General features: G+C 37.9%; 1 protein-coding gene across 5 annotated transcripts in view; it reads right to left on the bottom strand.

Annotated features, from left to right (window-relative positions):
• The window catches only part of LOC135206971 (DNA-directed RNA polymerases I, II, and III subunit RPABC3-like), a 140,795-nt gene that overhangs the window by 55,574 nt on the left and 59,794 nt on the right, over positions 1–25,427 (bottom strand). The window contains exon 1 of one of the 5 annotated variants that reach the window (XM_064238533.1): positions 16,531–17,721. The exons of the other annotated variants lie outside the window; for them this stretch is intronic. Within the exon in view, the coding sequence (XP_064094603.1) occupies positions 16,531–16,600 (70 nt within the window). The 5' untranslated portion in view covers positions 16,601–17,721. Of the gene's footprint in view, positions 1–16,530; positions 17,722–25,427 lie in introns of those variants that run through there. 5 annotated transcript variants of the gene reach the window in all.

Genomic DNA, 25,427 nt, shown 5'->3' with positions numbered 1-25,427 from the left:
CTCTTTTCTCATAGCTGGTTTCTTTTACTTTGTTTTTATCTATCATCTGTAAATTCTTCCACGTGAACACCACATTCGTTGGAAGATTGAATTTCAAGTTAATGGCCAATTTGGTGGGCTTGTTCTGTATCACTAGCAATAATAATAATAATAATAATAATAATAATAATAATAATAATAAGAGATGAAGGACACGATCAGGAAAGAATATATGCAGAGACTCAAGGCGATACTCAAGTCAGAACTCAACGCCGGAAATATGATAAAAGCCATAAACACATGGGCAGTGCCAGTAATCAGATACAGCGCAGGAATAGTGGAATGGACGAAGGCAGAACTCCGCAGCATAGATCAGAAAACCAGGAAACATATGACAATACACAAAGCACTACACCCAAGAGCAAATACGGACAGACTATACATAACACGAAAGGAAGGAGGGAGAGGACTACTAAGTATAGAGTGCGTCAACACTGAGAACAGAGCACTGGGGCAATATCTGAAAACCAGTGAAGACGAGTGGCTAAAGAGTGCATGGGAAGAAGGACTAATAGAAGTAGACGAAGACCCAGAAATATACAGAGACAAGAGAATGACAGACATAACAGAGGACTGGCACAACAGACCAATGCACGGACAATGCATGAGACAGACTAAAGAACTAGCCAGCGATGACACATGGCAATGGCTACAGAGGGGAGAGCTAAAGAAGGAAACTGAAGGAATGATAACAGCGGCACAAGATCAGGGCCTAAGAACCAGGTATGTTCAAAGAACGATAGACGGAAATAACATCTCTCCCATATGTAGGAAGTGCAATACGAAAAATGAAACCATAAACCACATAGCAAGCGAATGCCCGGCACTTGCACAGAACCAGTACAAAAAGAGGCATGATTCAGTGGCAAAAGCCCTCCACTAGAGCCTGTGCAAGAAACATCAACTACCTTGCAGTAATAAGTGGTACGAGCACCAACCTGAGGGAGTGATAAAAAACGATCACGCAAAGATCCTCTGGGACTATGGTATCAGAACAGATAGGGTGATACGTGCAAACAGAACAGATGTGACGTTGATTGACAAAGTCAAGAAGAAAGTATCACTCATTGATGTTCGCAATACCATGGGACAACCAGTTGAAGAGAAAGAGAGGAAAAAATAGATAAGTTATCAAGATCTGAAAATAGAAATAAGGATATGGGATATGCCAGTGGAAATCGTACCCATAATCATAGGAGCACTAGGCACGATCCCAACATCCCTGAAAAGGAATCTAGAAAAACTAGAGGCTGAAGTAGCTCCAGGACACATGCAGAAGAGTGTGATCCTAGAAACGGCACACATAGTAAGAAAAGTGATGGACTCCTAAGGAGGCAGGATGCAACCCGGAACCCCACACTATAAATACCACCCAGTCGAATTGGAGGACTGTGATAGAGCAAAAAAAAAAAAAAAATAATAATAATAATAATAACAACAATACTAATTATAATCGCAGGAATAGTCGAATGGACGAAAGCAGAACTCCGCAGCATAGACCAGAAAACTAGGAAGCATATGACAATACACAAAGCACTACACCCAAGAGCAAATACGGACAGACTATACATAACACGAAAGGAAGGAGGGAGAGGACTACTAAGTATAGAGGACTGCGTCAACATCGAGAATAGAGCACTGGGGCACTATCTGAAAACCAGTGAAGACGAGTGGCTAAAGAGTGCATGGGAAGAAGGACTAATAAAAGTAGACGAAGACCCAGAAACATACAGAGACAGGAGAGAATGACAAACAGAACAGAGGACTGGCACAACAAACCAATGCACGGACAATATATGATACAGACTAAAGAACTAGCCAGCGATGACACGTGGCAATGGCTACTGAGGGGGAGAGCTCAAGAAGGAAACTGAAGGAATGATAACAGCGGCACAAGATCAGGCCCTAAGAACCAGATATGTTCAAAGAACGATAGACGGAAATAACATCTCTCCCATATGTATGAAGTGCAATACGAAAAATGAAACCATAAACCACATAGCAAGCGAATGTCCCGCACTTGCACAGAACCAGTACAAAAAGGCATGATTCAGTGGCAAAAGCCCTCCACTGGAACCTGAGCAAGAAACATCAGCTACCATGCAGTAATAAGTGGTACGAGCACCAACCTGAGGGAGTGATAGAAAACGATCAGGCAAAGATCCTCTGGGACTATGGTATCAGAACGGATAGGGTGATACGTGCAAATAGGCCAGACGTGACATTGATTGACAAAGTCAAGAAGAAAGTATCACTCATTGATGTCGCAATACCATGGGACACCAGAGTTGAAGAGAAAGAGAGGGAAAAAATAGATAAGTATCAAGATCTGAAAATAGAAATAAGGATATGGGATATGCCAGTGGAAATCGTACCCATAATCATAGGAGCACTAGGCACGATCCCAACATCCCTGAAAAGGAATCTAGAAAAACTAGAGGCTGAAGTAGCTCCAGGACACATGCAGAAGAGTGTGATCCTAGAAACGGCACACATAGTAAGAAAAGTGATGGACTCCTAAGGAGGCAGGATGCAACCCGGAACCCCACACTATAAATACCACCCAGTCGAATTGGAGGACTGTGATAGAGCAAAAAAAAATAATAATAATAATAATAATAACAACAATACTAATTATAATCGCAGGAATAGTCGAATGGACGAAAGCAGAACTCCGCAGCATAGACCAGAAAACTAGGAAGCATATGACAATACACAAAGCACTACACCCAAGAGCAAATACGGACAGACTATACATAACACGAAAGGAAGGAGGGAGAGGACTACTAAGTATAGAGGACTGCGTCAACATCGAGAATAGAGCACTGGGGCACTATCTGAAAACCAGTGAAGACGAGTGGCTAAAGAGTGCATGGGAAGAAGGACTAATAAAAGTAGACGAAGACCCAGAAACATACAGAGACAGGAGAGAATGACAAACAGAACAGAGGACTGGCACAACAAACCAATGCACGGACAATATATGATACAGACTAAAGAACTAGCCAGCGATGACACGTGGCAATGGCTACTGAGGGGGAGAGCTCAAGAAGGAAACTGAAGGAATGATAACAGCGGCACAAGATCAGGCCCTAAGAACCAGATATGTTCAAAGAACGATAGACGGAAATAACATCTCTCCCATATGTATGAAGTGCAATACGAAAAATGAAACCATAAACCACATAGCAAGCGAATGTCCCGCACTTGCACAGAACCAGTACAAAAAGGCATGATTCAGTGGCAAAAGCCCTCCACTGGAACCTGAGCAAGAAACATCAGCTACCATGCAGTAATAAGTGGTACGAGCACCAACCTGAGGGAGTGATAGAAAACGATCAGGCAAAGATCCTCTGGGACTATGGTATCAGAACAGATATGGTAATACGTGCAAATAGACCAGACGTGACATTGATTGACAGAATCAAGAAGAAAGTATCACTCATTGATGTCGCAATACCATGGGACACCAGAGTTGAAGAGAAAGAGAGGGAAAAAATGGAGAAGTATCAAGACCTGAAAATAGAAACGGCGCACATGGTAAGAAAAGTGATGGACTCCTAAGGAGGCAGGATGCAACCCGGAACCCTACACTATAAATACCACCCAGTCGAATTGGAGGACTGTGATGGGGGATAAAAATATAAAAAATAATAATAATATCAAACACATAGATGAGACTGGATACAAATACCTAGGAATAATGGAAGGAGGGGATATAAAACACCAAGAGATGAAGGACACGATCAGAAAGAATATTAGCTGAAGACTCAAGGCGATACTCAAGTCAAAACTCAACGCCGGAAATATGATAAAAGCCATAAACACATGGGCAGTGCCAGTAATCAGATACAGCGCAGGAATAGTGGAATGGACGAAGGCAGAACTCCGCAGCATAGATCAGAAAACCAGGAAACATATGACAATACATAAAGCACTACACCCAAGAGCAAATACGTGCATGGAAAGAAGGACTAATAAAAGTAGACGAAGACCCAGAAATATACAGACAGGAGAATGACAAACAGAACAGAGGACTGGCACAACAGACCAATGCACGGACAATACATGAGACAGACTAAAGAACTAGCCAGCGATGATACATGGCAATGGCTACAGAGGGGAGAGCTAAAGAAGGAAACTGAAGGAATGACAACAGTGGCACAAGATCAGGCCCTAAGAACCAGATATGTTTAAAGAACGATAGACGGAAATAACATCTCTCCCATATGTAGGAAGTGCAATACGAAAAATGAAACAAACCACATAGCAAGCGAATGCCCGGCACTTGCAAAGAACCAGTACAAAAAGAGGCATGATTCAGTGGCAAAAGCCCTCCACTGGAACCTGTGCAAGAAACATCAGCTACCTTGCAGTAATAAGTGGTACAAGCACCAACCTGAGGGAGTGATAGAAAACGATCAGGCAAAGATCCTCTGGGACTATGGTATCAGAACGGATAGGGTGATACGTGCAAATAGGCCAGACGTGACATTGATTGACAAAGTCAAGAAGAAAGTATCACTCATTGATGTCGCAATACCATGGGACACCAGAGTTGAAGAGAAAGAGAGGGAAAAAATGGATAAGTATCAAGATCTGAAAATAGAAATAAGAAGGATATGGGATATGTCAGTGGAAATTGTACCCATAATCATAGGAACACTAGGCACGATCCCAAGATCCCTGAAAAGGAATCTAGAAAAACTAGAGGCTGAAGTAGCTCCAGGACTCATGCAGAAGAGTGTGATCCTACAAACGGCGCACTTCGTAAGAAAAGTGATGGATTTCTAAGGAGGCAGGATGCAACCTGGAACCCCACGCTATAAATACCACCCAGTCGAATTGAAGGACTGTAATAGAGCAATAAAATAATAATAATAACAATAATAAAATTCAATATCACAAAGAAAATTTAAAAATCTAAAATAATCCTCATTTTGCCCACACTCAAAGAAAACTTTCTCTCTCTCTCTCTCTCTCTCTCACTCGTCTCTCTCTCTCTCTCTCTCACTCATAATAAAATAATATTAAATAAATAAATAAATAAATAAATATAATAATAAAATTCAATATCAAGAATTTAAAAATACAAAATAATCGTCATTTTGCCCTCACTCAAAGTAACTCCTCTCTCTCTCTCTCTCTCTCTCTCTCTCCTCTCTCTCTCTCAATAATAATAATAATAATAATAATAATAATAATACTAGTAATAAAAGAAAAATAATAATAATAATAATAAGATCAATACCGTGAATTTTTATACAATAATCATGCCCTCACTCAAAGAAACTCGATCTCTCTCTCTCTCTATAATAATTCTAAATAATCTAATAATAATAAATAATAATATAACTAAATCATAATAATAAAATCATATACGAATAAGATCAATACCGTGAAAAATATACAATAAATCATTTTGCCCTCACTCCAAAGAACTCGATCTCTCTCTTCTCTCTAATAAATGGCAATAATAATAATAAATATTAATAAATATAATAAAAATTCATCCACTACAAAATAATTATGAACCATCACTTTTCACCACACACGCAAAAAATTCTCTCTCTCTCTCTCTAATAATAATAATAATAATTATAATAAAATTCAATATTAAGAATTTATAAATAATATCAACCATCCTCTCACCACACAAAAAACCCATTCTCTCTATCTCTCTCTCTCTCTCTCTCCTCTCTCGCTCTCTCTCTTCCTCAACTCTCTCCCTCCAAGCATCATCCAGCATCCAGACCACAAACCTCTAAGCAGTGCCCTCAAAAGCAAAAAAAAAAAAAGAAGAAGAAAATAATAATAAACAAATAAAAAAAAAAATCGCCCACTCGACGCTATTTCTGTTTTTCCCTCGCTGCTAAATATAGCGGGGGGGAGGGGGGGGAGAACTGGGACAAGGGGTAAGGGGAAGACGGTGAGAGGAGGGGGGGGAGATATCGACATCCCGTTCTGACGTCAGAGGGAGGAGATGAGATCGCTTCTGAGAAAAAAAAGTATAACAGTATTTTTTTATATCTTGACAAAATAATAATTACTAGTAGTACGTAGTAGTGGTAGCAGTAGTAGTAGTAGGAATAACAATATTAGTAGTAAAAATAATAATAATAGTCATACTAGTAGTAGTAATAATAATAATAGTAATAGTGGAAGTGGTATTAATATTAACACAAGTAGTAATAGTAGTAGTAAAGTAGTGAAATAATTATAAATACCACTACTAGTGGTAGTAGAAATAGTTAATAAAAGAATAGTAGTATTAGTAGAAATAATAATAGAAATACCACTACTAGGAGTAGTAATAACAATACATACTACTACTAGTAGTAGTAATAATAGTATATAATAATAATAGTAGTGGTAGAAGTAGTTGATAGCAATAATAGTAATACTACTACTACTAGTAGTAGTAGTAGTGGCAATAACAGTAGTAGTAGAAGCAGTAGAAATAATAATAATGCTAGTAGTAGTAGCAGCAGTATAATAATAATATATCAGTAATAACCGTAGACAGCAATAACAGTAGTAGTAATTATAAAACAGGATTAGCGATAAAAAGAGTAATAGTAGAAACAAATATAGTAATATTATTAATAATAAATAAGTAATACACGAGACTTAAATTTGTCAACGAGTGTACATAACAATGGTGGAATTGATGATCTACTTTTTATTTATTTATTTTCTTTAATAATTGAGTCATTCGGAAAAATGAAGATAAAAACGGACTAGGAGACAGAATAAATCGCGAAAATTTAAACTTAATACTGAGAGAGATCCTTGGATCAATTTCGTGTAAGTGACAGTGCCATTAATTGATAGTAAGGTGTATACATATACATATACATATATTTATATATACATTATATATAAATATATATATATATATATATATATATATATAAACATAAACATATCAAACATGATATCCTGGTAATTTGCTGATGGGCCACCCTTAGGGGGCACGCCCCAAGGTTAAGAACACTGCTTTAAAGCGTATGAATAATAAATGTTTTGTAGTGGCCAGAATATTCAGCTACGGCTAATTATATTTTTATTATACTTTTGCCGTCATTAAATAATTACATATCACTTGAAGACTAAAAACAGTTAGACTTTCTTCAAACTTCATTTCAACATTTTTGTTCAGCGAAAAAAAATGACCACCAGAGAGAGAGAGAGAGAGAGAGAGAGAGATAGAGAGAGAGAGAGAGAGAGAGGAGAGAGAGAGAGAGCAATACCACACATACTGAGGCTACGTACAATTAGCACGAAGTAAACGAATGCTTTAAAAAAAAATTTAATAATATATATTTATATATATATATATATATATATATATTATATGTATGTGTATATGTATATATACGTGTATATATACATACATATATATATATCATATATATATATATATATATATATATATTATTTATCCATTTACAAGGCAAACTTTGTTTTATGTTCCTTTCCTTTAGGTAACAGGAGAAAAAGCTTCTTCCAAAATTGATTACGTAACCCTGTAACCAAGAGCGTCACGAGTCCTGAAATCCATTTAAGCTCTCTCTCTCTCTCTCTCTCTCTCTCTCTGCCTGCATTAGATGAGAGAGAGAGAGAGAGAGAGAGAGAGAAGAGAGAGAGAGAGAATGTTAATGACAACATTCCTCCTCGGGTCAAGGATAGACTAAGCGAGCTTGCTCAAAACCATCTTCCTTATTTCGTACGTGTTGCCTAATTGTAATCATGCACAAACGTGGCACAGACGTATGTGCACATACGTACTACACACAAACGTCAACTTGTACGTACACGCTTACACAGACACACACGGACGTAGGAATTGTCCTTAAACAAGCAAGAACAAAAAATACAATCGATGCTTTTCATCCTCCTCAGCATTACAATGAAATGTAAATCCCTCAGCTTATTTCGCCCACCTCCACCACCTCCCCCCCCCCCCCCCCCGACCCTTCACCGCCTTCACATCCACTCACCTCCCCCCTTCTCTTTTTCCTGACGTCAGCAGGAGGGGGATACTGACGTCACTGACGCGGGGGTGGCTCATCAGTGTGCAGTATGCAAGGGCTCCTGCATAGGCCTTAGTGGTACAGAGAGAGAGAGAGAGAGAGAGAGAGTTACAAGGATTAGGCTATCTCAAAGACTTGTTAGTCCATCCGAGGAGACAACGTGTGCTTACTTATCTGTCGGAGCAGTTAGAGAGAGAGAGAGAGAGAGAGAGAGAGAGAGAGAGAGAGAGAGAGAAAAAAATAATTAGGGTAAATTTATAAATTTTGTAATATGATCTCAAAGGCCACAACGGCGTACCAATAACAATGATTTACAATCAATAACAATGATTTACAACCAATAACAATGATTTACAGAGAGAAAATAAGTGAGAGAGAGAGAGAGAGAGAGAGAGAGAGAGAGAGAGAGATTAAAAACCTTTACCAGAAACAACTGACCTACATTGTAAGTGACCTATTTCATAACTGACCTATATATTATAATTGAGCTATCTTATATGCGACCTATATCATAACTGAGATGTTTTTATATGTAACCTATTTTATACGTGACCTATTTTATAACTGACCTGTTTCGTAACCGACTTATTTTATAGCTGACCTATTTCATAACCTGACATATTTTATATAAAGCTGACCCATTCTCTACCTGACCTCTTTCACAACTGACCCATTTCATAACACAAGAGAGTGCTGGATAAGTACAAGACATTTGCTAAACAAGTCGTAGCCAAGCACTAAACAGGTTCTCAACAAGTGCTGAACAAGTCCACAACAAGTGCTAAACAAGTACTAAACACAAGAGCTAAGCAAGTACCCACCTTTGATCAAGCAATGGAAGAAGTAGGGCAGAGGAGGATTAAAAGGAGAAAGACCGCCGGTAAGCTCCCAAGAAGAGGAGACGGAGGAGCCATGTTGCACGAGAATTATTCCTGCAAAGTGGCATACATACACACACACACACACACATACATAGTTTCTTTTTGCGTATGAAGTTCTACACAAACATCCCATACAAATACCCCCTTTACAGTGTAGCTACACAGTACACTCGAATACACACGCCCTCATTCAAGTACACATACACCTACACGTAAATACATTACATGAACAAACAATAAAAAATACACTTGTAAAAGTGCAAACATATTGAGGGCAGTAAACCTTACCTTACCTTACCTTACAGACCTTACAGTTCGTTCGGGTTGCCCCAGGTCCCTCAGTGTGAGGCACCTCTAATGTCTACCAGAGAGTTGCTAGTACATCTTCCGGTATATTTTGCATCTTCCAATCTTGGATGGTCTGGGATGCAGTTTAGATATTTGTCGAGCTTATTCTTAAACACATCTACGCTCACTCCTGATATATTCCTCAGATGAGCTGGCAACGCATTGAATAGACGCTGCATTATCGATGCTGGTGTGTAGTGGATTAATGTCCTGTGTGCTTTCCTTATTTTTCCTGGTATTGTTTTGGGCACTATTAATCTACCTCTGCTTGCTCTTTCTGATATTTTTAGTTCCATGATATTTTCTGTTATCCTTCTATCTGTTTCCATGCCTGAATTATCATGTAGCGTTCTTCTCCTCCTTTCTAGGACTATATAATTTTAAATGATTGTAGTCTTTCCCAGTAGTCAAGGTCCTTAACTTCTTCTATTCTAGCTGTAAAGGACCTTTGTACACTCTCTATTTGTGCAATATCCTTTTGATAGTGTGGGTACCATATCATATTGCAATATTCAAGTGGACTACGAACTATATTTTTGATAAAACATAATCATGTGTTCAGCTTTTCTTTTTTGAAGTGCCGTAACCACATTCCCATTTTTGCTTTACATTTTGCCAAAAGAATTGCTAATTGATCATTGCATAACATGTCCTATTCATCATCACACCAAGGTCTTTAACTGCTTCCTTATTTGTGATTGTCTCATTATTAGGATCCCCTATATGCATATAGCTTTCCTTCTCTGTCTCCATAATTTTATTGATTCAAATTTATCAGAGTTAAATACCATACTATTTTACTCCTGCTGCCCAATCATATAATTGTTAAGGTCTCTTTGTAGAGCGTTCCTATCTTCATCACAAGTAATTTCTCTACTTATTCTTGGTGTCATCAGCGAAACTACTCACTACCGAATCCTTAACATTACTGTCTATGTCTTCAATCATAATAACAACAGTATTGCAGCTAACACCGTACCTTGTGGCACACCGGATATTACCTTGGTTTCATCCGATTTCTCATCGTTGCAATAACTATCTTTTTTTTTTTTCTGTTGTGTAAAAATTCTTTTAACCATCTTCCTATTTTATCTACGATATTGTGTTTTCATTTTCTAATTTTCTTTGCTAATATATATGGTCTACTTTGTCAAAAGCTTTTGCAAAGTCTAGATATACCCACATCTGTTTCATTTCCGCTTTTCATATTTTTGAATATGTTTCTCACGGTGGACTAACAGTTGGGTTTGTGTACTTTTTCCGGTACGAAACCGTGTTGTCCTATATTAAACAAATTATTTTTTTATTAAATGTTTCATAATATTTTTCTTCATTACCCTTTCATACACTTTCATAATATGTATGTTAGACTCACAGGCCTATAATTACTTGCCTCAAGTCTTGATCCACTTTTGAAAGTAGGGGTGATATATGCTAATTTGTGCTCATCATAAATCTTGCCTGTATCTACACTTTGTCTAATAATATTTGCAAGTGGCTTTGCGATAGAATGAACTACTTTCTTTAACAAAATAGCAGGGATTCCATCAGGCCCTGCAGCAGCTCCTTTTTTCTTTCATTAATTGCCTGCACAATATCAGCTTCATTAATTTCTATGTCAGCTAAATATTCACTATTTTTCGTCCCTTACTTCTATATCATTATCTTCATTATCTATTCTATGGGTGAATTCTCTCTTATATCGTTCTGCCAGTATGTTCGCAAATTTCCTTTTTTTCATTCGTTAATCTCCCTTCAATTCTCAGAGGCCTATTTCTATTCTTCTTTTATTCATCTTCTTCGCATATGAGTATAATAGGGTTTTTTCTTCCAAGTCCCGTTTTCCTTTTCTTTTGATTGTATAATCTTTTGTTCTGCATTTTCTATCTTACTTTTTTAGTTCTATAACTTTCCATGCATTTTTTTCTTTTGCAAGACCTTTTTTCCACTTTCTGATTTTCTGGAACAAGATCCTTCTGTCTCTTGGTATGCATGAATGATGTTTACTTTTCTTCTTCGGTATATATTTATCCACTATTTTCTCTAATATTTTAAATAATATCTCCGTATTTACTCTTATGTCATCGCTTACGAAAATGTTATCCCAATCTTTGTTTGTTTATTCTTCATTTATTTTCTGACCATTTTATATTTTTACTGTAAAGTTTGTATTTTCCATATCCTTCCCACTTTTTTCATTTCTTGCTTATCTCTGTTTTCACTTGCTTTGGAATGAACTGTTAATTCTATGACATTATGGTCTGAAATACTCGCATTATAAACTATTATTTCTTTTAACATAATTCACCTCGTTCACAAATACTAGGTCTAAGTATTTTCCTTTCTTGTTGGCAGGTGATTTATTTGTTTGAATGTTGTTTATTCTAGTAGCATATCTAATAGCTTTTCGAATTGCCTCTTATCTTCTGCACTACTATTACTCTCTTTTTTATATGTATAAGTACATCCACAATCTCCTATTCGTTCTTTCCATCTACGAAAGGAAAGTGAAGTCACCAGATAGGAGAATAGTCCAGTCCTTGTGATTTCTACATATATCATCCAATTTTTCAATTATTAAGTCAAACTCTTTAGTATTCGGAGGGGTCTATATATTTACTATGTTCATTAATTTTTCAGATTCAAATTCTGACCGCTATTAGTTCACATTCTGAGTTACTATATTTCTCATATATTTTTCCTTGTTTTTTTTCTTTCCCATATATTGCGGTTCCCCCTTGATTCCCTATTTTTTTCTCTGATCTATAAGTTTGGAACCCTTTTATTTGATCATCATTCCCAGTCTCTTGGGAATACCAGGTTTCACTTATATTCATTATATCTATTTTCTTTTCAATTTGGGTTAGTTCTTCTAAGTACTCTATTTTTCTTTTTGAGTTACTCGTAACTAAACCCTGCGCATTACATCACTATGATGGTTTGCGTGTTTTCTCCTTCATTTAATATTGGTAGTAATAAGGATTTTCCCATGTCTCTTTCCTGTTCTGGTATGTTGTTCTTTTTTTCATTTCCAACTTTTCCATAATATTTGAGAGAGAGAGAGAGAGAGAGAGAGAGAGAGAGAGAGAGAGAGAGAGAGAGAGAGAAAGTGAACCTGCCCTGGGGCCCGTTAAACCCGAATATCATATAGGATTGTTTTGCAGGGTTAAAAAAAAAAACAAGGATTTAAACGTGATCCTTTCTTATGTGCAATGGGAATATATATATATATATATATATATATATATATATATATATATATATATATATATATATATATATATATATATAAACGAATCAATTAGTCTTTTATATTTAACAAATGCACCTCCAGAATTTAATAACCAAAACAGATCAACAGTCTCAATATCTATGTTATTTGCACTAAGTAAGAAATACATTATTATTATTATTATTATTCTCTCTCTCTCTCATTATAAAAACGTGATGTCGTCTCTTGTTAGCCAAACCAACACCAAGGCGGAACAACAGACAAACACACAGGAGAGAGAGAGAGAGAGAGAGGGGAGAGAGAGATATTTATGCAAAAGGCAAGGCATTCTCACTTTACATTTATGTAGTATAGTTTCGTCACATCTTCGATACCTCTCAAGAGGTGTGAGAGAGAGAGAGAGAGAGAGAGAGAGAGAGAGAGAGAGAGAGAGAGAGAGAGAGAGAGAGAGAAGCGTTGCATGACCTTTCCTTGCAATCTGGACAGATGGATTCATACAGAAATCTCTTTACTTAAACCATCTTCTCACGCCTCGGGACCTCTAGAAAAATGAATAAAACTATCATCACAAGAGAGCAAAATTAATTGGGTAACACAAAATAATTGCAAAAAAAATGCAGAAGAACACGCATGAAAGCATGAAGGCTGAGGTGCTTGCAAGTGCCTCCAATTCAGCCAACTCGAAGCAGCGCGCACTGCGCTTCTAAAACAACAAGAAAATAACTTTATAAAAGTTCCCTGGACTGTAAATCACATTTACAGGTGTCATATACTCCACAGCATCGGCTTTCCAAGATTACATACTTTATATGTTGAGCATTCTAGTCGTAAATCTCTTACTGCGTATCAAAGAAAAATGAAATAATATGGGTTCAAAAGCAAAGATGTTCCGTAACTCCAGATTTTGGTTACAGAATATACTGAAAATGTCACGTGAAGGAGAACAAGATGAAGAAAAAATACAGAAAACGGAGGGAGGGAATTGTCAGCATATTGCATCACTATCCCGGCTTCTTCTCCTCCTCATCGTCTTCTAAGCACATCATTCGGATAGGAGGCTGTTTTACGAAGTGATAAATTATAAGATCTTTAGGCTTCTTGCAGTGTTCATGATCAAATATTTACATTTCAAGCAATGTTAATTATATTTTCATTCCGCTATCCTTACCTACACCAATCCCTCCTTCTTTCCTTTATCAATTATCTAATTAGACGATTATTTATACATCTTTATCATCTTTTTTTTTTTATTTACATCAGTTTATCAGTTTCTTTTCTGGATAAATAATGGTCACTCTTACTGTGACGTCATCAGTGTTTACATGACGCAACAATTTCATCTCCGCTCCCCCTCCCCCCTTGGTAATGGCTTCCCCTCTGAAGGTAGGTTCCTTCTCAACCACCCCACCCCCTCCCTTTTCATCGGCAGATCTCAAAATCACTTAGGCGAAAGAGATGGGAGAAAGTGATGTTGCTCTTTCACTCTATACACCCCTGTTGTTTCACTCTGCATGACTGCTCTTTCACTCTATACAACCCTGTTGTTTCGTTGTTTCACTCTGAATGACTGCTCTTTCACTCTATACAACCCTGTTGTTTCGTTGTTTCACTCTGCATGACTGCTATTTCACTCTACACAACCCTGTTGTTTCACTCTGCATGATTGCTCTTTCACTCTATACAACCCTGTTGTTTCACTATGCATGATTGCTCTTTCACTCTATACAACTCTGTTGTTTCACTCTGTATGATTGCTCTTTCTCTCTATACAACCCTGTTGTTCCACCCTATACAATCCTGTTGTTTCACTCTGTATGATTGCTCTTTCACTCTATACAACCCTGTTGTTCCACCCTATACAACCCTGTTGTTTCACTCTGTATGGTTGCTCTTTCACTCTATACAACCCTGTTGTTCCACCCTATTCAACCCTGTTGTTTCACTCTGCATGACTGCTCTTTCACTCTATACAACCGTGTTGTTTCACTCTGCATAACTGCTCTTTCACTCTATACAACCCTGTTGTTTCACTCTGCATGATTGCTCTTTCACTCTATACAACTCTGTTGTTTCACTCTGTATGATTGCTCTTTCACTCTATACAACCCTGTTGTTTCACTCTGCATGATTGCTCTTCCACTCTATACAACTCTGTTGTTTCACTCTGTATGATTGCTCTTTCACTCTATACAACTCTGTTGTTTAACTCTGAATGATTACTCTTTCACTCTATACAACTCTGTTGTTTCTCTCTGCATGACTGCTATTTCACTCTATACAACCCTGTTGTTTCACTCTGCATGATTGCTCTTTCACTCTATACAACTCTGTTGTTTCACTCTGTATGATTGCTCTTTCACTCTACACAACACTGCTGTTTCACCCTGTACAACCCTGTTGTTTCACCCTATACAACCCTGTTGTTTCACTCTGCATGATTGCTCTTTCACTCTATACAACCCTGTTGTTTCACTCTATACATCCCTGTTGTTTCACTCTATACAACTCCCTTGTTTCACTCTACGTCCAACCCTGTTGTTTCACTCTATTGGATAGTTGTTTCACTCTATGCAATCCTGTTGTTTCAATCTATATAATACTGTTTATAATACTGTTATTTCACTCTATAAAACTCTGCGGTTTCACTCTGTACAAACCCTGTTGTTTCACTCTATACGACCTTGTCGATTTTCGTTGTTTACTTTACGACTTTTGTCATCAGTGTTCATTATTAACAACAAATTCCACGAGAGGACTTGCACCATACATACATACATACACACACATATATAAATTAAAATATATATATATATATATATATATATATATATATATATATATATATACTAGTATATATATATGTGTGTGTTGTGTGTGTGTGTGTGTGTGTGTGTGTATTTATATAATTACATTTCTTACTGACCAAAAATTTCCCAATTTTCTTCAAGCACTAAAATCATATACATAAGTTCCTTGTTTCTATGTAGTCATTAAATACGTAATTTGTTAAAAAATAGTAATTAAATACGTAATTTGTTTTAAAAAATAAAATTTTAAAACGACAAAAAAATATAGTACTGTAATACAAATGATACGCCAATTATCGTCAGCTGTAATTACCCATAGATAAACCAGTAATGTGTGATAATAATAATAATAATAATAATAATAATAATATAATAATAATATAATAATAATAATAATAATAATAATAATAATCTGTAGACGTTCCCTTAGGCAACTCATGTCTTAGGTTTCACCAAAAAAAAAACTATTAATAGTTAGAGGACAACGTCTCTCTCTCTCTCTCTCTCTCTCTCTCTCTCTCTCTCTCTCTCTCTCTCTCTCTCTCAACACTTTCCTACCGCAAGTCGCAAGGAAATAAATAAATAAAAAAGTAGCACTCAAACTTTTTTTTTGTGAAAATCAAAAGCTGCGGCCACATAGCAAATTTCAAAAGTGATGTTTTCACAATGCATACTAACAATGCACTTTTTTAAAAAAATGGAAAACATTTTACGTGCCATTACAATATCTGGCTACTGGGAAAAATGTATTCCAGAGAGAGAGAGAGAGAGAGAGAGAGAGAGAGGAGAGAGAGAAGGAGAGAGAGAGAGGAGAGATAAAATTTATTCCCTTATATTACAATAATCAAGAAATAAACTGGAAAACCTCTTAAATGAGATAGAGAGGAGAGAGAGAGAGAGAGAGAGAGAGAGAGAGAGATAAAATATTCCTACTTATATACAATAATCAAGAATAAACTGGAAAACCTCTAATAGAGAGAGAGAGAGAGAGAGAGAGAGAGAGAGAGAGAGAGAGAGAGAGAGAGAGCTAAATAAAATGCTTACTACTAACAATATTCAAGGATGGACATGAAATACCGTCTGGTCCTTGCAAAGTTACAAAAGCTTAGAGAGAGAGAGAGAGAGAGAGAGAGAGAGAGAGAGAGAGAGAGAGAGAGAGAACCATGAAACAAAACATACTTCCTTACAGTAATCAAGGTAGAACATGCATGGTGCTTTCAATAACCAACCACGCAATAACACACTTGGCTTGATCATGCATTTGCATTTTCTGAGGTGAATTTCACGTTTTCTGTTTTCATTCTATAATTCTCCACCTTTTCTGAGGTGAATTTCACGTTTTCTGTTTTCATTCTATAATTCTCCATCTTTTCTGAGGTGAATTTCACGTTTCTGTTTTTATTCTAAAATTCTCCACCTTTTCTGAGGTAAATTTCACGTGTCTGTTTTTATTATATAATTCTCCACCTTTTCTGAGGTGAATTTCACGTTTCTGTTGCGAATTTCGCGTTTCTGTTTTCATTATAAAATTTTCCATCTTTTCTGATGTGAATTTCACGTTTCCGTTTTCATTCTAAAATTCTCCACCTCCTCTGAGGTGAAATTCCCGTTTCCGTTTTCATTCTAAAATTCTCCACCACCTTTTCTGAGGTGAATTTCACGTTTTCTGTTTTCATTCTATAATTCTCCACCTTTTCTGAGATGAATTTCACGTTTCTGTTTCCATTCTGCAATTCTCCACCATTTGCTTCTTGTCAATTCTTAAGTCTTCAATTTCCTCTTCTGTTTCAGTGTAGCTAACTTTCAATACTCTCTCTCTCTCTCTCTCTCTCTCTCTCTCTCTCTCTCTCTCTCTCTCTCTCTCTCTCTCTCTTTCGTTCCTTGAGCCATCATCTTCAATTTCTGTCATTTTCAATGATAAACTTACTATTCCTCTTTCTTTAGTTCTCTGAGCCATCAACTTTTATATTCTGTTTCAGTGGAACAAACTTTTTGTTTAAAAATTCTCTTTCTTACGTTCCTCGAGCCATCAAATTTTCTCTTCTTTCAATATAACCCAATTTCTCTTTTCATTTCAAAATAACCAACACTAGTATTCTCTTTCGTGCCTTGAGCCATCAACTTTTTTTTTTTTTTTTTTTTCAAAACACCAACTTTCTGTTCTCGCTCATTTCTTGACCTATCAACTTTTTTTTTTTTTTTTTTCAAAACAACCAACTTTTTGTTCTAATTCTTTCGTTTGTGAGCCATTAAACTTTCCTTTCTCTTTCGCAATGACCAACTTTCTATTATCCTCCTTTCCGAAAAATTCACACAGAACGAGACCGATTCCCTGAACAGAGTGAATGAACGACTCAACACACGCACGATGAAACAATAACTAATGATAATATTCCACAGATTGTGCTGTGTGTGTGTGTTAGTGTGTGTGTGTGTGTGTGTAAACACCCCCCCCCAAACCCCCGTCCCCCCAAGCACCTCACACTGGGTAGTGTAAGGGAAAGGGGGCGAGGGGCGTGATGGGCTCTGTGACTTCCCTAAGTGGTGGCGATGGTAGAGAGAGAGAGAGAAAGAGAGATTGTGGAGGAGGAGGTGGTGGAGGAAAAGATTGTGGAGGAACCTCTCTCTCTCTCTCTCTCTCTCTCCGTGCCGGCACCAGCGCTTCCACTGCGCAAGATACAATCGACACATACACACACACACACACACACACATACCTATTGACGTGGCAGGGGGTCGTCGAGGTGGGTATATGGAAGACGTTACACCACGTTGTCACATAGAAACGATCACGTCACATTACGTAAATAACAGAAAAATGTGTCATGTACATACGCAACCCCTACCAAAACCCCCTCCCCTAAAAATATACATTCCCCCGCTGTTACCCTCCCCCTCCTCTTCAGCTTCCATCTCCTTCCGTTACGTCACGTCACACACCCCCAGGTAACACAATACATCGTCGTCACCGTCCCATGGTGAAGCAATAACAACATCGACGACGAAGAAGGTCTTGTGTTTTGTGTGCAGTTCGATTCAACGAAGGTTATTATAACGGGTCTTTGCCCCCCCCCGAGGACAAAACACCACCACCAGTCAGCGTGTATGTTGACGTATAAAATGCAGGGGAAGGGAATTATATACGTGTTGTTTATTAAAGTCCTTTCCAAGATATTTATGTGTATTCGTATGTAGGTATACACACACACTTATATATATATATATAATATATATATATATATATATATATATATATATATATATATATATATATATCCCTCATAATCGTAATCGTATACGTAAACTGGAGCACAAAAATCCTGTACAAAAATACACCCACACAGCATATATTATATTATAATATATATATATATATATATATATTTTAGTATTAAATATATATAATATATATATATATATATATATATATTACACACACACGGCAGATTAAGGTCTAATCAAATTACCCACACGCCAGCAACACGCTTCTCTCTCTCTCTCTCTCTCTCTCTCTCTATCCTCTCCTCCCTCTCTTCCTCTCTCTCTCATGTTCCAACAGCTAATTATCGACCTCTTCTCCCTGCTAGTGATTTGGCAAGCGAACGAACAACAATATAAGACTGCATGCATCAAATACCGTTACAATCTTTAACGCCTTTACGAAGCTTGTACAGACCAGGTAAGCGTGGAATGAATGAGGTATATACCTGCTTGCTAAACGAGTTATTTAGACTTGCGCGCAGAAAAACAAAAAGGAGAAGATACAACTAGGCAATATTTAACTGTAGTTAGGTGCCAGGTTTCTTAAAAAATTCTTGCAAGGTGACACTTCATTAGAAAAATGAAATACAAAGTAAGATCCTGAGATCGAAAACATAACAGTTACTCACTGATATAACTGGGAAAAAAATCAAGCGTTGTTCTTATATTATTATTATTATTATTATTATTATTATTATTAATGTACATTTACACAACTGTGGATTTGTTTCTCCATTTGAAGACTCGTGCTACTATGAGGATTTTTCAATTATTATTATTATTATTATTATTATTATTATTATTATTATTATTATTACTACCCTATACATGTTGAATAAGGCCACCACACGGGCTGTCAACTTAAAATTCAAGCCCCCCAAAAGATAATCGTGGTCGTTATTTGAAAATATATAGGGATATAAGAGAAATTATTATTATTATTATTATTATTATTATTATTATATTCAGGAGAAGAACCCTATCCATGTGCAAACAAGCACACCAGAGCGATATCGACTCGAGGAGTTAACGAGAGAGAGAGAGAGAGAGAGAGAGAGAGAGAGAGAGAGAGAGACTGCGGTGGATTGCGTCATCTGAGACCACATCTTGCCTTCTCGGCCCCTCACTCTCTCTCTGTGTACAGGCCGTACCCCTTCCTCCCCCTCCCCCCCCCTCCCCCTTTTACCTCAAACCCAACCTTGCCCCTCCTCCACACCTCCACCACTGCTGCTGCATCCCTAAGGGGCTGGGCTCTCTCTCTCTCTTCTCTCTCTCTCTCTCTCTCTCTCTCTCTCTCTCTATTGGGGTTCCCCTTTCCCTGACCCTCTTCAAACGCATCTACGACGTAGCTGAACGACCGACCTTAACCCCCCTCCCCCAGGAGGCCACCCACCACCCTCCTCCACACGACCCCCTTTCCCATAAATAACCTAAATCATACAAACTGCGTCACTGATTACGTGGTATGCAGTTACTCGAGTCGCTACGGAATTAATGTAAGCCACGTGTGTGTGTGTGTGTGTGAGTGTGCTCTTCCTCCGCTCACTCCCTCACCCTCACTCCTCCCCCTGCAACCTCAATCCCTTGTTCAACGTAAGGAATTTGAAAGTCGTTCTGAAAGGGATGAAAAGTTAGTCTCTCTCTGAAGGAAGGAATTTAATGTCGTCCAAAAAAGGATTGAAAATGAGGCACCCGAAACAAATTAAAAGTCGTCCTTAAAGGAATGAAAAGTCGTCCAATGTCGTCCTAAAGGAATGGAAAGTCGTCCAAAGTAGTCCTAATGGGAATGGAAAGTCGTCCCTCAAGGAATGGAAAGTCGTCCAAAGTCGTCCTAAAAGTAATGGAAAGTCATCCCTAAAGGAATGAAAAATCGTCCAAAGTCGTCCTAAAGGAATGAAAAGTCGTCCGTAATTAAATGAAAAGTCGTCCTAAAGGAATGATACGTCGTCCTAAGAAAATGGAAAGTCGTTCCTAGAGGAATGGAAAGTCGTCCACAAAAAGGATTGAAAATGAGGCACCGCCCAAAAAAAATTAAAAGTCGTCTTGAAAGAATGGAAAGTCGTTCCTAGAGGCATGGAAAGTCGTCCCTAATTGAGTGAAAAATCGTCCACAAAAAGGATTGAAAATGAGGCAATCCAAAAAATTAAAAGTCGTCCCTAAAGGAATGGAAAGTCGTTCCTACAAAAATGGAAAAATGTCGTCCTTGAGGAAATGAAAAATCGACGGCCCACCCACAAACCAACCCCCCCCCCCCCAAAAAAAAAAAAAAGTCGTCCTTCGAGGTATGACAAGTCTACTTCCCTAAGGAAAAGAAAAGTCGTCCACGCGAAAAGTTGAAACTAAATAACTGAAAGCAGTGCCACAGTGCCAGAGCCAAGTCTGATTCCGCGGCAGATTAAAAACGCATTCTACGTTTTCGAGAACGCTGGCTCTCTCTCTCTCTCTCTCTCTCTCATCCTGAAAATAAACAAATATTTCCCAAACGCAGCTATTTCTGCTATGAGAGAATAAACGCAGCTGTGTTTATTCGATCCTTAACTTCTCTGGCGCACTGCACTTTCTTCTTCACAAATAATTAAAAACTGTTAACAACAGGTCATACTGAAAGAGGGTTGAGTGTCATAACAGCGAATTTTACTTATTCTCCTTTTCAAGCAATGATTACTTTCATTATTAGGAGGATGACCCCTGGCCATTGTGAACAAGCGCAGCAAAGGGGCCGTTGACTTAAAATTCAAGCTTCCTAGAAATATTATTATTATTATTATTATTATTATTATTCAGACAAGCCCTATCCATATGGAACCCAAAGGGGCCATTGACATGAAATTCAAGCTTCCTCGAAAAACTATTATTATTATTATTATTATTATTCAGAAGATGAGCCCTATCCATATGAAACAGGCCCACCAAAGGGGCCATTGACATGAAATTCAAGCTTCCTCGAAAAACTATTATTATTATTATTATTATTTTCACTCTATCACAGTCCTCCAATTCGACTGGTATTCATAGTATGGGGTTCCGGGTTGCATCCTGCCTCCTTAGGAGTCCATCACTTTTCTTACTATGTGCGCCGTTTCTAGGATCACACTCTTCTGCATGAGTCCTGGAGCTACTTCACCCTCTAGTTTTCCTAGATTCCTTTTCAGGGATCTTGAGATTGTGCCTAGTGCTCCTATGATTATGGGTACAATTTCCACTGGCATATCCCATATCCTTATTTCTATTTTCAGATCTTGATACTCATCCATTTTTTCTCTCTCTTTCTCTTCAACTCTGGTGTCCCATGGTATTGCGACATCATTGAGTGATACTTTCTTCTTGACTTTGTTAATCAACGTAACGTCTGGTCTATTTGCACGTATCACCCCTATCTGTTCTGATACCATAGTCCCGAGGATCTTTGCCTGATCGTTTTCTATCACTCCCTCAGGTTGGTGCTCGTACCACTTATTACTGCAAGGTAGCTGATGTTTCTTGCACAAGCTCCAGTGGAGGGCTTTTGTCTGTCGTGATCTCTGTGAATCTTTGCTTTATTCTCCCTGTTTCTTCTTCCTTGACTTCCTGGAGCCATGTTGCATGTTTGTTGTGTGATACTGGATTGCTCCATATGTTTTCCCAGTCTCTTACTTGGTTTGGCTTCAGGAATTTCTTGGTGGTTGTCTTCCCCTCTTAGTTGGCCATATAGTCTTTTCTGGTTGGTTCCGAATAGTTTGTTCTGTTGGATCTTATGTGCTTTGGCCTTAAGCCTCTGTTTTACATCTATTGTGTTGTTTATTCCCCTCTCTTGTACTTTGTATTTCTCATTGAGCTCCTCCCTTGTTTTCTTGCTTCTTAGCCTTTTTTCTGCCATCACTTTCAGTTTACTCAAGTCAGATTTCATCACCATTATTTGCTTTTCCAGGCGCCTTTTTCCAAGGGGGTTACTGTTTAGGTTTCTGTTGGGTTGGTTGTGCTGGTGGTGTTGGTGTTCGTGTTCGAATCCCCATCAGTTCTGCTACTAATCTTGCTCCTGCATATGCAAAGTTATTTGTTTCTGTGATACTGGTGGTGTTTTATGCCCATTACTTCATTGACCTCACTTGTTTTCTGCCTAATTTCTTGGTGTTGTAGGCTTTCAAGGAGGGGATCTTTGTTCTCTCTGTATCTGGCTCCATCCATTGTCTAATCTTTTCTACCCATTTCGTCCTCTCTGTTACTTCGTCGGTGTTTCTTCGTGTGTCGTTGTTTGATACCTCATCATCCCTGTCGTCTTCTGTGGCATCATCTCTCAGTTCGTCTTCATGTAATTCGTTGTCGTGTGACATTTCCCTTCACTTTCTGTTGGGGAGAGCCAGTTCTTTTTCTTTATGTTCCTTACTTGGGGGGTGTTATTCCTCTCATTCCAGATGTTGACCAACCTTCTTCTGTATCCTCTCTCCGTCGAGTTGCTTCTGATGTAGCATCTCTATATTTCCTTATTTTCTTCTCTTGTCCATTTCTTCCTTTGGTTTGCTTCAGTAGCTCCAATCTCAGGCTGTTGGTTACTGTCGTTGTGGTGGTCAGTTGCTGGATGACGACCTCCAAGTACCTGGCTGCCGGACGAAGCTCCTCTGTTGCCAGAGGTTCCATTTACGTCGTTGTCGTTTATTCCTTCATTTCTTTCAATCACTGCTAAGTGTTGCTATTTAAGCCATAGCTGGATCCTTCCCCATCAGGGATAGGTACTCATTTACAGCTGAGTAGACTGAGGAAATTATGGTAAAGATCCTTTCCCAAGGAATCAACGCCGGGAGAGCGGTCACCCATCCAACGACTGACCAGCCCCAATGTTGCTTAACCAGTACATTGACGACCTAACCCACATTATTATTATTATTATTATTATTATTATTATTATTATTATTATTATTATTATTCAGAAGATGAGCCCTATCCATATGGACCAGGCCCACCAAAATGGGGCCACTGACTTGAAATTCAACCTTCCAAAAGATAATAAAGCGTCCATCAGAAACAAGTTACAGCAAGTGAAGGAAAATGCAGAAAGAAGTTCACCTATAAAAAAAATAAACAAATAAATAAACAAACAGATGAAAATGTCTGTTCATTATTAAAATACAAGGGGGATAATTTTAGGGCAGTAATGCACTGCAACGATGCAACTGTGTTCAAACCCTCAGAAAATGATTTTAGCCCTGTCATCTATAATATTAGCGGACCGAGAGGCCGCCGTCGCCCGGTTCTGGAGAGAACCAGTGGAAACTGCTCTTCAGAAATTCCAATTCTAAAATACGTATAGTGCACCGCCGAGCCTTGGCCCTCGAAAAGCCAGAGAGAGAGAGAGAGAGGAGAGAGAGAGAGAGAGAGAGAGAGAATGAACATAATACAATATATTCCAACTTATATACAATATTCAAGAATGAACGGGAAAACCTCTAAAGAGAGAGAGAGAGAGGAGAGTAGAGAGAGAGAGAGAGAGAGAGAGAGAGAGAGAGAGAGAACATAATGGAATATAAATATTTTACTTATATATATATTCAAGAATGAACGGGAAAAAACCTCTACAGGAGAGAGAGAGAGAAGAGAGAGAGAGAGAGAGAGAGAGAGAGAGAGAGAGAGAGAGAGAGGAACATGCAAATTTACTTTAGTACTCCTATTACTATTCTATAATAATAATTATAACAATAATAAACATACGAAAACTTAATTAACATAATTATATCGAATTAGGACTAATTTTCACTTTAAAAGTTAGTTACATCGTCATTTTATTAAAGAAGCGAAAGATTTTATCCAAATCCCGAATATATATATATATATATATATATATATATATATATATATATATATATATACATATACATACCAGAAACATCCGCATTGTTATCAACATCCATAACGACCTATAATTATACCTAGTACATGATTCACATTCAATAACACAGTCGGTGAATCACACGCTTTTTCTTTTTATTTATTTATTTTTTTTTGATTCGCTGGCAACGATAAGGTGACGGGGGGAAGGGGGTGTATAAATCCCAGTTACTCACACAAAACATGAGTCAAGGTGAGTGACTCGTTAGACAATGCAAGTCAATCACAGGGCGATAAATAGCATTATCGTCTTTCTAATGATGCCCTGTTAAACCATCAGGAAGATAAGTCAAGTTTAATTACAGTTAAACAGTTTCTCGTTGACGTTGCGCAGTACAGGCTGATTTTGCGAGAGAGAGAGAGAGAGAGAGAGAGAGAGAGAGAGAGAGAGAGAGTAATCTTGTATGACACATATACATACGCTGATTCGTAAACATCATTAAAATACAATGTTATTTCTTTAACAAGGAATATCCTGAAGTACCTAAGAGAGAGAGAGAGAGAGAGAGAGAGAGAGAGAGAGAGAGAGAGAGAGAGAGAGAGAGAGAGAGAGACTTAATTGACGTACTCGTATTCGCGAGTTGCAAGCAGAATTAAAAAAAACAAATTGTTACATATCCGAAGCATTCCTGGGAACGAACATTCTTGAGCGAATAATGGCGAACCTATAGAGAGAGAGAGAGAGAGAGAGAGAGAGAGAGAGAGAGAGAGAGAGAGAGAGAGAGAGAGAGTCAACAGCATTCCTCAGCAGTTGCATCATAAATTTCTAGTCGGTCCATTCCTGGAATTATTTGCAGTACAAGGTCGTATCTACCACAACAATGAAATCAAACGGTTCTTTCTGGGGAGAGAGAGAGAGAGAGAGAGAGAGAGAGAGAGAGAGAGAGAGAGAGAGAGAGAGAGAGAGAGAGAGAGAGAGTTTCTTTGTCTATTTTCCTCAATTATTTGATTGAGACCAAGGAAG

Source organism: Macrobrachium nipponense, chromosome 31 (assembly GCF_015104395.2).
Source record: "Macrobrachium nipponense isolate FS-2020 chromosome 31, ASM1510439v2, whole genome shotgun sequence".
NCBI classification, from domain to species: domain Eukaryota; kingdom Metazoa; phylum Arthropoda; class Malacostraca; order Decapoda; family Palaemonidae; genus Macrobrachium; species Macrobrachium nipponense.
Note: the sequence above shows the minus strand (reverse complement) of the source record. Positions and strands in the feature narration are given on the sequence as shown.